This window comes from Salvia hispanica, chromosome 2 (genome assembly GCF_029641045.1).
Source record: "Salvia hispanica isolate PSC_SH4W2 chromosome 2, Shi_PSC_v1, whole genome shotgun sequence".
Taxonomy (NCBI): domain Eukaryota; kingdom Viridiplantae; phylum Streptophyta; class Magnoliopsida; order Lamiales; family Lamiaceae; genus Salvia; species Salvia hispanica.
Window position 1 is genome coordinate 13,865,198 of NC_142693.1, and position 12,105 is coordinate 13,877,302.

The following is a 12,105-nucleotide window of genomic DNA, read 5'->3' on the forward strand; positions in this document are numbered from 1 at the left end:
TAATTAGCAATTAATTTTTTAAAAGTTACTACCAAATTTAAATGTAATGCATATTTTAAACATAAAAATAGGATATATGAATCCTACTTTTATTTGTCAACTGAACACACCATGTCATCGTCTCATTTGCCACGTCTAGACTACTAAACTTTTACTCGTGAATTCAGTAAGGGCCATATTTAGCAGCAAATAGCGTTAAACGAGCATTTGTGTATGATATTTTGTGAATAATGATATATAATTTGTAAAAAAAAAATCTATTTTGTGAATGTAATGAATGGATTAAAAGAGTTCCCGTTAAACTGGGTTTCGTTTGAATGCTGCATAAATCAGAATTTGACAACAAATTTGGTTGGACAGAAACAACCTATGCAAAATACATCTCTTATATAGAATTGCTAATTATTAGTCTCCCATTCTTCGTCACTGCTGACACAAAGGATCCCAAACACCTCTCTCTCTCTTTCTAAATTAGGAAATTAAATTAGTGAAAAGCCATCTACCTTTGTTTTCTTTCAATTATAGTAATACAATACGATGACCAATATATTAATATGTGGACTGTAAGATGTAGTGTGACAGATTATTGGCGAGATTTGAAATTGATTAACATAAATGGAAAAGTTGGTTTGAAATTACAAGAGTTTTAATTGCAATTGTTATCTGTTCACACGAAATTTATTAACTTAATCATTGTCTTTTGATATACTATATATATTATATATAATTTAAAACAGCTGTTGTCGCAGTAGGAATGAAAAGTAAAATCAAGTTTGGATTCTCACAAGTTTGGTACTAAGGTTTGGAATATCGATTAATACAAATTCGTATACAAATCCTACTTTACAAAATCTGCCAATTGCTGTGTGGTGAATCCATTGAATTATGAAATAAATTCAATATTTCATGATAAAAGAAGTCTGAAACCGATGAGCCGATCTGACTAGGTCACTTTATTTGTAGGGTTAGAGTGTTAATTTTATAATTTTAAAAAAATTGCAACCAAATTAGCTTGCATCCAATTAAAATTATTTTTTATATTTTATTTTTTATTCAAAAAATGATTCAACTTAATTAGAATAGCTCCAAAAGAAACACAAATCAACTTAATCGGAACGTGAAAAAATTATATAATCATGCTTTGATGTAAGTATATATTCTAAAATTCATTCTAGTAAATGCTTTGATGAGCAATTTATCTATTATTCATCGGAGACGTATGTATCTTTTTTTGGATTTTTGTATATTTTAGTCATTAATAATAACAATAATGAATTATTTTCATCAGTAGACTAGCTTGTAATCAATTAAGATTTAAGCATATCCAAAAATTCTCGAAATTATAAAAGACCAAAATCATACGTGTTTAATTATCAACGCAGACTCAGAGTGACGTTCTGTAGATAGATCCGAATCGCCGTCCTCTGCTGCTCTGTCAACAATACATATATATATACATCAAACTCTTCTCTTCATTTCTTCACACCTCTCTCTCTCATTTACAACTTTGTTCCATTCTTTTTCCTCCTCTTCTAATGAAGACTTGAAGTGTCTGTCTCAACAACAATTATATGCATGTTCTTCTAAATTCTGTGTAAATTTTCTCTCTCTCTCTCTCTCTCTGGAGATTCGATTGCGATTTGCTGCTATCTCACTGCCTCTATGGAATAAATAATTGCTCTGAGCAATTAATTAAATGATTCATTCATTAAATAAGTCTCAACCTCAACTTCCATTCTTTGCTTACCATAGAAAATAAGGTGATAGTAACTTCTACACACATTAGATTGCACAGTATAATTTTTCCATTTTTTCCAATAAATAATTTTTCCATTGGCCAATACTTGAGTGACACTTTAAAATTCTACAACCATCACTTCTTTATTTTATGGAATTGAATGACAGCTATTCGAAATCAAAGATGGCAGTCTTTGCCCACGTCCATTTTAGTTTCAAGTCTATATACATGTTTTCTTTGTATTTTTTGTTAATGACTGTTTTTCTTGTTTTAGTTATAATTTATACTATTACTAGGCATGCACTTATTCTAATGTAGGAATTCTAGCTGGAGACAGAAGATTGTTTCAAATTAAGCAGCTGATGTATATATTAGTTGTTAGTTAACAAAATTGCTGATTCAATTAGTCAAAATTGGCACCTCTCATGGCTCAACTATGTCTTGATTCATAGAAATAGGTGTATGTGCTTCTACAAATTTTATTCTATTTAAATTTGATTTATTCATACTATACACTTCATCAATCTTGATTTCCAGTGGAACAGCATTGCAAAATTATTGTGAAAAGGGTAGTGAATATTACACAAGCCATGTTCCTAAGTCCTTGATTCAATTGTTCCCACATGGCCAATAATGCTGTCCTAACAAAAATGTTACTGTCACACAGTTATGCTTTGGTGCACGTGAGATTGATCTTGTATTCACAGCAAATTTGGACCACTCTCTGTAGGCATATATTGATATAAACCTGTGGTTGAAAGGAGGAAGAAAAGGCCGGTTTCTAGTGTGAGCATCGGTCGAGGGAAAATGGGGTTGTTGAATCTGTTCGAGGTTGCATCGATGCCGATTCTGCAGGTGCTCATAATAAGCATGCTTGGAGCATTCATGGCTACCGATTACCTCAAGCTCCTCCCACCCGATGCCAGAAAGTACATGAACAAAGTAGGTTGCTTCTTTTCGAACGAAGAAAGTGTGTTTTTATATTTGGTGTTTAGTTGTTTCTTGGTTTTTGAGAGTGTCTGAACAATGCAGATTGTGTTTGTGGCCTTCACTCCATCTCTCGTGTTTGCGAGCCTCGCAAAGACTGTCAACTTCCAAGAGATCATCTCGTGGTATGATGCTACGATGTTATTAGTCTCGTATGAAGAGAAACATGCATATCTTATAATTTGTTTTGATTCTCTGATGAAGGTGGTTCATGCCAGTTAACATCGGGCTAACGTTCTTGTTTGGGGCGAGTTTTGGATGGATCATGGTTAAAATACTAAGACCGGAACCTTACATACGGAATCTTATCTTAGCCGTTTGTTCATCAGGTGGTTGTCCTAATAATAAGTATACTATTTGGATAGTCTGTTTTTCATAAGCTAACTTGTTAAATCGCCACGTTGATCTCGACTAGGAAACCTGGGGAACATTCTGTTGATCATCGTCCCTGCGATCTGCAAGGAAAACGGCAGTCCATTCGGAGATGCAAATGTCTGCTCCACAGTGGGACTTTCATATGTTTCATATTCAATGGCTGTGAGCACTCTTTTCTCATTGCACACATTTCCTCTTCTAATTTGTCATCTGATTTATGTCTCACTTTATAAGCAAAACTATTAAGTGACAATGAAATAACATATGTGAACATATTGATAATATGCTACAACAACATTGTTGATGTTACAACCAGTTAAAGGTGTCTCAAATACTTACTTGTTTGCTAGTTGTTCGTCTCTCTCAAGTGACGACAACGCCTATATTTGTTTCTAATGCTTACTTGTTGATCGGGAACATAGGTTGGCGCGTTCTACATATGGACTTACACGTTCCACTTGATACGAAGCGCGGGGGTGAAATACAGAGCAGCTCTCGAAGCAGAGGACCCCAAAAAGCAGCCTAACAACGACTTAGAGGCGGACAGCAAGTCACTCCTTCTAGCTGGAGCAGAGCACACCGATGCGCCCATCCAACTTGAAGACGTTAGGCACGAACAAACTGTGAGTACAATGACAGTTCAAGAAACTCGGCTTCTTGCTCATTTTTTCCCTTGCAAATAATTGAAAAAATGAAAATTTTGCTGTTTGAAGATTGAGGTGAAGACACGATGGGGTCAAGTGTTTGGGATTTTGCATCAACTAGGAGAGGAGCTAATGTCTCCTCCAGTCGTTGCTGCTGTGAGTTCGCCTTTTCCCATTTCTCGAAAAAAATTCATACATCCCTACTTGTGCAATGCTGAAATTAGTCTCCCTTCGTGTCGATTTCAGTTTTTGGGATTCGTATTTGGAGCTGTGGCGTGGCTTCGGGGCATTCTCATTGGCGAGAGCGCTCCCCTGAGAGTGATATTCGACTCTATAATATTGCTCGGGTACGTTAAAAACACTGCTGCTCGTTTCTCAACTTAAGCTAATGGCCCGTATCTTTGTAGGGATGGAACCATTCCTTGCATCACCCTGATACTCGGAGGCAACCTAACACTAGGTACGTTTCTCTCCCTCGTTGTTCGAGTGAACACCTTACATAAGGACGAACCAAGTAACCTTGATTGATGTGCAGGGTTGCGCAAGGCGAAGCTGAGCCTGTCGCTGATTGTGGCGGTGATTATAGTGAAATATGTGATACTTCCTATGATTGGGATAGGTGTTGTGCTCGGAGCTGCACGTCTAGGATTCCTGCCTTCGGATCCACTGTTCCGGTTCGTGCTGATGATTCAGTTCACTCTTCCACCTGCCATGAACATTGGTAAGTTTGTATGGTTATTACCGTATTGATTGATGGAGTGTTGTTGGAGTTGTACGATGAGATGAAGGTGTGAACGACGTTGTTTTAGGTACGATGACGCAGCTGTTTGATGTGGCTCAAGAAGAGTGTTCGGTTCTGTTTTTGTGGACTTACTTGGCTGCAGCTGTGGCTCTGACCGGTTGGTCCACGGTCTTCATGTGGATCTTGACCTAAATGAATCGAAAGCCATGGCGAGAAGTCGTATCGTGGCTACCTTGGTGGTGCAATGCATCATGAAAATATTTGAGTTGTATTCTCACGTGTTCATGTTCTTCGTTTTCGTATTGGTGTTCGTAATCGATTTTGATGTTGTTTAAATGGGCTATTCACAGCCTTGTCATGTAGCATTGAAGTATGAATCATTGATTTATGACCTAAAATGTGGACGACTGAAAATTTGAAGATGCAGAAGTAGTCACATTTGTTGAATGTATTACACACTAGTACTCCTAGTTAATTGGGTTATTTTTTAACATTTGATGGTGAATTTTTAATGCATGATTTCAATACTCTTTTTCGATACGTCGATTATCATATGATTAAAAAATATAACTCTCTTTGCACTTAAATAATAGTATTCCGTCTTTCTTATTATGAATTAATTTAGGGAAATATCATAAATTAAAATGAGATAATTAACAGATTTAATAATTCAAATCAATTAAAAAAGATCAATAAACAAGCTTTTACTCAAATTTCAATTGGTTGTAAGCCCCCTAAATGATAGCCCATGAAACCTCAAAGCCACAAACTCACACCACCCTTCCTACTACCATTCTTCGCCTCATGATCCCAACCAAAACATGGTTAAAAATCCCTAACATTCTTCACAATTTATGTTTGGTGAATTGATTTTTCAGATCCGGGGGCGATCGAAAAATGGGTTCTTGAACTAACTTGCGTTGTTTTTATCTTTAACAAATAGTAAAAATCTGTATATGGCTCCGGGCACCGGCGCGACGGAGTGTTTAGAAAAATTGGAACGTGGGTTTTGCACAGAAAACGATAAAGATTCCGCCTTTGACAAGAATGCTCACGAGGAGGATTCCCATGATAGTTCCACCCAGGCAAAAGCCGCACGCCCTCCGTTGATGCGGCATTGCAGCAGCCATGTCGCTTTGGTCGATCCCTTTTCCTTGGTTAGTCTAATTATTCTCTCTCAACAATTAATTTGGTAGTAGTATTTCTTTGTGATTAAAGATTGCATTTTTAAGAACGGTTGGCCTCTGTAATTTGTATGGCAATTGTTTCTTGAAAATTGGGATGTTTAGATGGGTTGGTATGAATTGTATGTATGCGTGCAGAGAGATTGTTATTCTACTGTTATTCAATTTGTATATAGTGTAGTTGGATATCATTTGAAGATCGTGTTATGTTATAAATGGCTTAGTTTCTTGATTTCAATTGCTTGTGAAAGAAGAGTATGTTATTGTATTTGTATAGGTTAACTGTTTGTTTACATGATTAAATGTGTAGATACAATTTGGCATATTGTCTTGATTTTAATTGATTGTGTGGTTTGGAAGAAGAGTGTGTTCTTGTATAGGTTGAGATGACATGATCATCTTGTTTGAATGTGTAGTTATGTAGTCCAGAAAGCAGTGCAAAATCAAGCAAGGACTCTGGCTTTCAGCCTAGTTTTCGCTCTGGAAGCTGCTCCGAGATAGGTCCTAAGCAGTATATGGAGGATGAGTTCATTTGTGTAGACGATCTTCCCCAACATCTTGGTACAAATAATGCTTTTCCATCCCCTGGAGCATTTTATGGGGTGTGTAACCTGTTTTGAACTTATGCTTTACTCGTTGAGAGAGAGAGAGATCGCTCCTTTTAGTCGTGTATGTGCGTTAGTTTTTCTAGCAGGGAATTGGAGTCGAAAAAAGACTGCTCATACATTTCATAGTCACTACTCTCTTTCAGGTTTTTGATGGTCATGGTGGAAAAGACGCCGCGTCTTTCACTAGAATGAACATCCTCGACTTTATCACCCAGGATTCTCATTTTCCGGATGGCGTAAAAAGAGCACTGAAGAATGCTTTCGTGAAAGCTGATCATGCGCTAGCGGATGCCAAGAATCTTGATCAGTCTTCTGGAACCACTGCTCTGGTTGCTCTTATGTTGGGAAGGTCAGAAATTGGACTAGCTCTTCGTGTTGCATCACAAAAATGAACATGATTCTGCTTGCATAACATCAATTTATTGATAGGTTTGGCAGCTTTGATTGTTTGGTATCACAATTTAATGCTATTGATGTTTGATGAGTTGCAGGACTATGATAATAGCCAATGCTGGCGATTCTCGAGCTGTTCTTGGAAAAAGAGGACGAGCCATAGAATTGTCGAAAGACCACAAGCCCAACTGCACATCCGAGAGGCTTAGAATAGAAAAGTTGGGTGGTGTCATCTACGACGGCTATCTCAACGGACAGCTCTCAGTCGCACGGGCACTTGGTGACTGGCACATGAAAGGCGCAAAAGGCTCACCGTACCCCCTGAGCTCGGAGCCAGAGCTGGAGGAGCTGGTCTTGACAGAGGAGGACGAGTTCTTGATCATCGGGTGTGACGGCCTATGGGATGTCATGAGCAGCCAATACGCGGTGACCATAGTGAGGAAGGAGCTGATGGCCCACAACGACCCGGAGAGGTGCTCGAGGGAGCTCGTCAGGGAGGCCCTCAAGCGCAACACGTGTGACAACCTAACGGTGGTCGTGATCTGCTTCTCACCGGACCCTCCCTCTCCTATCGAGATCCCGAGATCGCATAGGAGGAGGAGCATTTCGGCCGAAGGGTTGGATATCTTGAAGGGCGTGTTGAGCCAGGCGTGAGAGGCGGGATGCTGCATTCGAGCCCTGGAGAGGATCTTGCAAGACCCGATGCCTTGTTGTTGGCCGTTGAACCGTGTCGGCACGGGGATCTGACGAGATGGAATGAATGTCCAGTTGCAACCACATTGGCAAAAATTTTGAGGTAGAGAGGTTTGTGAAACATTTTATTTGTATGCTCACATACTTAGATCTTGGTTTTTAGCCTTTGGCAGTTATAATTGTCATGTGTTAGTTACTCCTATAGTGTCATCAGAATTTTTTTCTTTTTTACAATTTTATGTACCATTTTATTCACTTTATTTGACAGTGATATTAACCCTGATTTTTTCAGATTAACAAGAGTGATTTTTTAAATTTTTTTGGTACCTTTTAGATGATTCTACAATGTAAACAAACTGGCTTGTCTGATTCTTTTCAGTTAAATGTCAATTTATTGTTTACAGTAACATTAGAGTAGGTATAGAAATGCTTATTACCTAAGTGAATATTCAAATCTTACGACACCAGACGATTTTACTGGATATTTATTCTTAAAAAAGTATAATGAGAAGAAAAACATTATATTATGGAGTAGAAAATTATGATTGCAAAACGATAATTTAATATCATGAGTCACACTCACACCAAATTTTGATGTTTGTCAACAACTATTGAGCCATTAGAAAAATTATTTGTCCTATTTGAACCTAACTAACTTTTTAAAGAAGATTGATGCAAATTAAGTTGTTAAATGGAGTAACAGAACTTATATTTTTTTCCTTTGACAAAAACTTGTGGCTTTCCTTATCATGAGCTCCAAATAAAAGTTAATTATGCTAGAAATTTCTATTCCCATACTCCCTTAATTCTTCATGAATAGAGTTATATTCTTTTTTAGAGGTTCTAACATAATAGAGTTATTTTTTTAAAAAAAATAATAAATTTTACCTTTTATACTTTATTATCTCTTTATATTTCTTACTAAATGTCTCACAGAATTGATATAAATGAAACATACATATTAAATGGTCTAAAATGATGTCCACTTGCACGTCCAATGAATAGTATTACGTTGGAATAGAAGGGGTAAACATTAGCTCGTCCTCTTACCATTCGACGTGCTCCACGACACCGCTTCTCGCCTCGACCCGTCCCTCTAAGACAGGTAGAGAGCTTCCGTTGCGCTTGCTCGTATCGGGTTAACTTGTCAACGATTGTTTGAAAATGGTACTACCAACTTTAGTTATAAACTAGTTTTCACATTTCCCATAATAAAACATAAATAAATTTTGCTAATTATTGAAGACATTCCCCTTCAATTCCCAAAAACAGAAGAGAGAGAAACAGAGAAGGAAATTGAGCGAAAGCGAAAACAGAGGAAAAAGTGGAGAGAGTTAAGCGATGAGAGACACATCTCATCGCACTTAATCCGATAATTGAAAATTAGTAAATATCATTAATAACATAATTCCACAATAAATCAACTCTCTTCTTTTACATCTTTCTCCAATCTCCACTCCACCATTGCAGCTTTTCCTCCCAATCTCAACTTCCCCTAACGATATTCGAATAAATTGCCTAATCAACAAAGTTTTGACGAGATTTTGAAATTTGACCTCGCATTTGTTGCATTCGATTTACGGATCGCTTCTGATTCCGAATTAACTGCGGGTTGCGATCGTCATGTCCGGCTCGCCGTCTTCGTCGTCGGGATCGGAAGAAGAGGATGAAGGAATCGACTCGTACCGTAAAGGAGGCTACCACGCCGTCAGAATCGCCGATAATTTCGCCGCCGGTCGCTACATCGCGCAGAAGAAACTTGGTTGGGGGCAGTTCTCCACTGTCTGGCTCGCCTATGATACTGAATCGTCGGTATGCATATCGAAAACTTTACGTCCTGCTTCCTTTTTTTGGTTTCAGATTTCATCTGCGAATCATCTGTAGATTCGCTTTCATTTCGGCAGCTGTTTTAATTTGGATGATTGTTAGACAAATCAATGTTTAATGTATTTGTTTTATTCATGATCGGATCACAATTAGTTATTGAAATTTGATTCGAGTGGCTTGCTTTCATCTCCGAAGGTTCTGTAGTTTCTGTAGTGACTGTTGGCGTTGAATTCTGAGTCAGTTTCCGCAAAAGTAAAAACTAATGTAAAACATTTTACCATTATATGTTGATTTGATTAACGATCATTTAGTGCGCTAAATTTGGTTCGTATGAAATGATTTGTTTCTGATACCTCCTTTGCATAATTGAAGCAAATATTATATTATTGAATGCTGTTTTGTTCTTCAAGCAACATGTTATGTGAAAAAAACATGGTTTTGGCATACAGAACTACAGATTATTATCCCCATTATATACTCTTTAGAAATTCAATAGAATTCTGACTCTTTGGTATATTCATTTGGATCTCCTAATCCATATGCTGGGGTTTTCTTAGTTTCTCTTATTTGTGATTTTTTTTTTCGTTTTTTCAGAAATATGTTGCCTTAAAGATCCAGAAAAGTGCACCACAATTTTCTCAGGCAGCAATTCATGAAATTGAAATTCTTTCCGCGGTTGCTGCTGGTGATCCCTCAAATGACAAGTGCGCTGTACGCTTAGTAGACCACTTTAAGCATGCAGGCCCAAATGGACAGCATTTATGCATGGTTCTGGAATTTCTTGGTGATAGTTTGCTCAGTTTGATCAAGTATAACCGGTATAAAGGTCTCGAGTTCCATAGAGTTAGGGAGATAAGTAGATGCATCTTGACTGCTCTGGATTACTTGCATCGGGAACTACGAATCATACACACTGACCTAAAACCTGAGAACATTCTTTTGTGTTCCACCATTAATCCTTCAAAAGATCCAATCAGGTCAGGAGTGACTCCCGTCCTTGAAAGGCCTGAGGGAAACCCAAATGGAGGAGTAGTTATGAGTAGTATTGAGAAAAGACTTAAGCAAAGGGCAAAGAGAGCAGTTGCAAGAATCTCAGAGAGGCGAATTGGTATGGGGGGCGGGGTAGGCAGGACTCCAAAGCCTCCTAGGATCTTGGATGGGATAGACTTCACATGTAAGGTTGTGGACTTTGGAAATGCATGTTGGGCCGATAGACCAATTGCTGATGAAATTCAAACAAGACAATATAGAGCACCAGAGGTTATACTTCAGTCTGGTTATTCCTTTGCTGCTGATATTTGGTCATTTGCTTGTACGGCTTTTGAACTTGCAACTGGAGAGATGATGTTTACTCCCAAGACTGGACAAGGTTTCAGCGAGGATGAGGTAATAACTACACGTTGATTTCATGTTAATGCATGATTATCATGCATAGGGGAGAAAAAGGCCCTTTAATGAGCTTCATATTTACAGCTTATGATGCATCTTCCCACTTACTGGAATTAAGTTCTTAATTTGCATCATCTTGCTGGGTGCTGCTTTCACATCTTTCATCTCTTAAGTGAAATGCTTCAATTTGAAATCTAAACATTTAAGGTGTAGAAATGTGGTCAGTTAATGATTTTTTAGGATGCTATTCGCGATTGAAATTAATTAGGTTTCCTATCCCAGCTCCTGATTCATCACAGCCCCAATTAGCGATGACCACTAGAATAGTACTGGATATGTGCAGTTTTAATTACATCAATTTTAGGATAGTAAAATAGTAGTACTACTACTAGCTAATGACCAACCTTCAAGCCCTATATTTTCTACCTGTTTGGGGTGCTTTTGCATGTTTTCGGGAAGTGGTATCTATTAATATGTCATATGACAGGTTTCCTTTGCAGGATCACCTTGCTATGATGATGGAGTTCCTTGGAAAGATTCCACGCAAGGTAAAGATGCGCATCTCATGTTTCCATATTAATTCAGGCTATAAAGCAGTAGTTGCTGACTCTCATTGGTTATTATGCTTATATGTAAGATTGCTACCAGTGGTGCCCGATCCAAAGAGTACTTTGATAGATACGGCGACTTGAAGAGGATTAGAAGGCTGAAGTACGGATCCATTGATCGATTACTTGTTGATAAATACAAGTTCTCTGACGCTGATGCACGTGAATTCGCTGGTTTTCTATCTCCCATGCTTGATTTTGATCCAGATAAACGACCCACAGCCCAGCAGTGCCTGCAACATCCATGGCTTAATGCTGACAGTGAGACAAGTGGGCTGAATGCAGGAATGAACGACCTGGAAATCAAGGCGAAGAAGTGATGTAGGAACGAGGGACAAGTTGTCAACATGATCTGAGTTTTGTTTGCAGTAGTTATTTGATTGAATTTAATTTGTTAAGATTGTAATATAGTACTATATGATTAGCACAATGACATGCGAAGAAACTGAGCTGGGGAAACTGATCATGAAGCGTTCGGTGCTACTATATTCTTTCGCACTCTGTGAGAGAAAAGCAAATGGAGCTGCACCAGCTCCATCTTTTTTGGCATGGGGGAATCTCCAGCAATGTAAAGTGCTTCAAGGAACAAACACACGCTCTTCAACTGTCAACAACAATGAAGCTTGAATGGTACGACAGCTATTCCATAACTGATTATTTCGGCCTAGAAGTTGTAATTGTCTCTCTTTGTTTGGTTTTGGTGCTCACAGAGTTTTCTTTTGTGAAACTAATCTTGTGTTTCGATTTTCTGAATTCATAAATCTGCCCCCATTTTGCATTATTTTACTGTAGTTGATAAAACTTTGATTTCAAAAGCCATTTTTTACATTCCCTGGCTGGTTTACTTTGCACTAGTTGTATTTGCAGAATCGTATTCTATTTTCATGTGGGAGATAATTTATTTAATTTTTGGATTT

At 37.9% G+C, this 12,105-nt stretch overlaps 3 protein-coding genes across 7 annotated transcripts; all 3 read left to right on the forward strand.

The window, feature by feature from the left end:
• Positions 1–1,446: 1,446 nt before the first annotated feature.
• LOC125202682 (protein PIN-LIKES 7-like) lies at positions 1,447–5,026 on the forward strand. Of its 3 annotated transcripts, none has more exons than XM_048101135.2 (11): positions 1,447–1,594; positions 2,406–2,680; positions 2,771–2,850; positions 2,930–3,054; positions 3,141–3,262; positions 3,523–3,723; positions 3,814–3,900; positions 3,991–4,091; positions 4,152–4,204; positions 4,280–4,465; positions 4,554–5,026. In XM_048101135.2, the coding sequence occupies exons 2-11, from the start codon at positions 2,546–2,548 to the stop codon at positions 4,676–4,678; spliced, it is 1,215 nt and encodes a 404-aa protein (XP_047957092.1). In that variant the 5' UTR covers positions 1,447–1,594; positions 2,406–2,545; the 3' UTR covers positions 4,679–5,026. The 3 variants fall into 3 exon arrangements, with proteins under 3 accessions (XP_047957092.1, XP_047957095.1, XP_088921693.1); XM_048101138.2 differs by having other exon boundaries at positions 1,450–1,594; positions 2,469–2,680; XM_089065567.1 differs by lacking the exon at positions 1,447–1,594 and adding an exon at positions 1,633–1,760.
• Positions 5,027–5,194: 168 nt separating this feature from the next.
• LOC125213728 (putative protein phosphatase 2C 47) lies at positions 5,195–7,655 on the forward strand. Of its 2 annotated transcripts, none has more exons than XM_048114440.2 (4): positions 5,195–5,643; positions 6,087–6,231; positions 6,405–6,627; positions 6,770–7,655. In XM_048114440.2, the coding sequence occupies exons 1-4, from the start codon at positions 5,443–5,445 to the stop codon at positions 7,323–7,325; spliced, it is 1,125 nt and encodes a 374-aa protein (XP_047970397.1). In that variant the 5' UTR covers positions 5,195–5,442; the 3' UTR covers positions 7,326–7,655. The 2 variants fall into 2 exon arrangements, with proteins under 2 accessions (XP_047970397.1, XP_047970389.1); XM_048114432.2 differs by having other exon boundaries at positions 5,198–5,643; positions 6,087–6,272; positions 6,422–6,627.
• A 1,018-nt stretch (positions 7,656–8,673) lies between these two features.
• LOC125202000 (uncharacterized) lies at positions 8,674–12,016 on the forward strand. Of its 2 annotated transcripts, none has more exons than XM_048100309.2 (4): positions 8,674–9,176; positions 9,786–10,577; positions 11,068–11,128; positions 11,218–11,403. In XM_048100309.2, the coding sequence occupies exons 1-4, from the start codon at positions 8,988–8,990 to the stop codon at positions 11,253–11,255; spliced, it is 1,080 nt and encodes a 359-aa protein (XP_047956266.1). In that variant the 5' UTR covers positions 8,674–8,987; the 3' UTR covers positions 11,256–11,403. The 2 variants fall into 2 exon arrangements, with proteins under 2 accessions (XP_047956266.1, XP_047956265.1); XM_048100308.2 differs by having other exon boundaries at positions 8,693–9,176; positions 11,081–11,128; positions 11,218–12,016.
• The last annotated feature ends 89 nt before the right edge of the window (positions 12,017–12,105 follow it).

Coding starts and splice junctions, on each gene's coding strand:
- LOC125202682 (XM_048101135.2), top strand. CDS start 2,546: ATGGGGTTGTTGAATCTGTTCGAGGTTGCATCGATGCCGATTCTGCAG. Junction 3,263..3,522: donor ATGTTTCATATTCAATGGCT/GTGAGCACTCTT, acceptor TCGGGAACATAG/GTTGGCGCGTTCTACATATG. Junction 3,901..3,990: donor CTCCTCCAGTCGTTGCTGCT/GTGAGTTCGCCT, acceptor TGTCGATTTCAG/TTTTTGGGATTCGTATTTGG.
- LOC125213728 (XM_048114432.2), top strand. CDS start 5,443: ATGGCTCCGGGCACCGGCGCGACGGAGTGTTTAGAAAAATTGGAACGT. Junction 6,273..6,421: donor CCCCTGGAGCATTTTATGGG/GTGTGTAACCTG, acceptor ACTCTCTTTCAG/GTTTTTGATGGTCATGGTGG. Junction 6,628..6,769: donor GTTGCTCTTATGTTGGGAAG/GTCAGAAATTGG, acceptor GATGAGTTGCAG/GACTATGATAATAGCCAATG.
- LOC125202000 (XM_048100308.2), top strand. CDS start 8,988: ATGTCCGGCTCGCCGTCTTCGTCGTCGGGATCGGAAGAAGAGGATGAA. Junction 9,177..9,785: donor CCTATGATACTGAATCGTCG/GTATGCATATCG, acceptor TCGTTTTTTCAG/AAATATGTTGCCTTAAAGAT. Junction 11,129..11,217: donor TTGGAAAGATTCCACGCAAG/GTAAAGATGCGC, acceptor CTTATATGTAAG/ATTGCTACCAGTGGTGCCCG.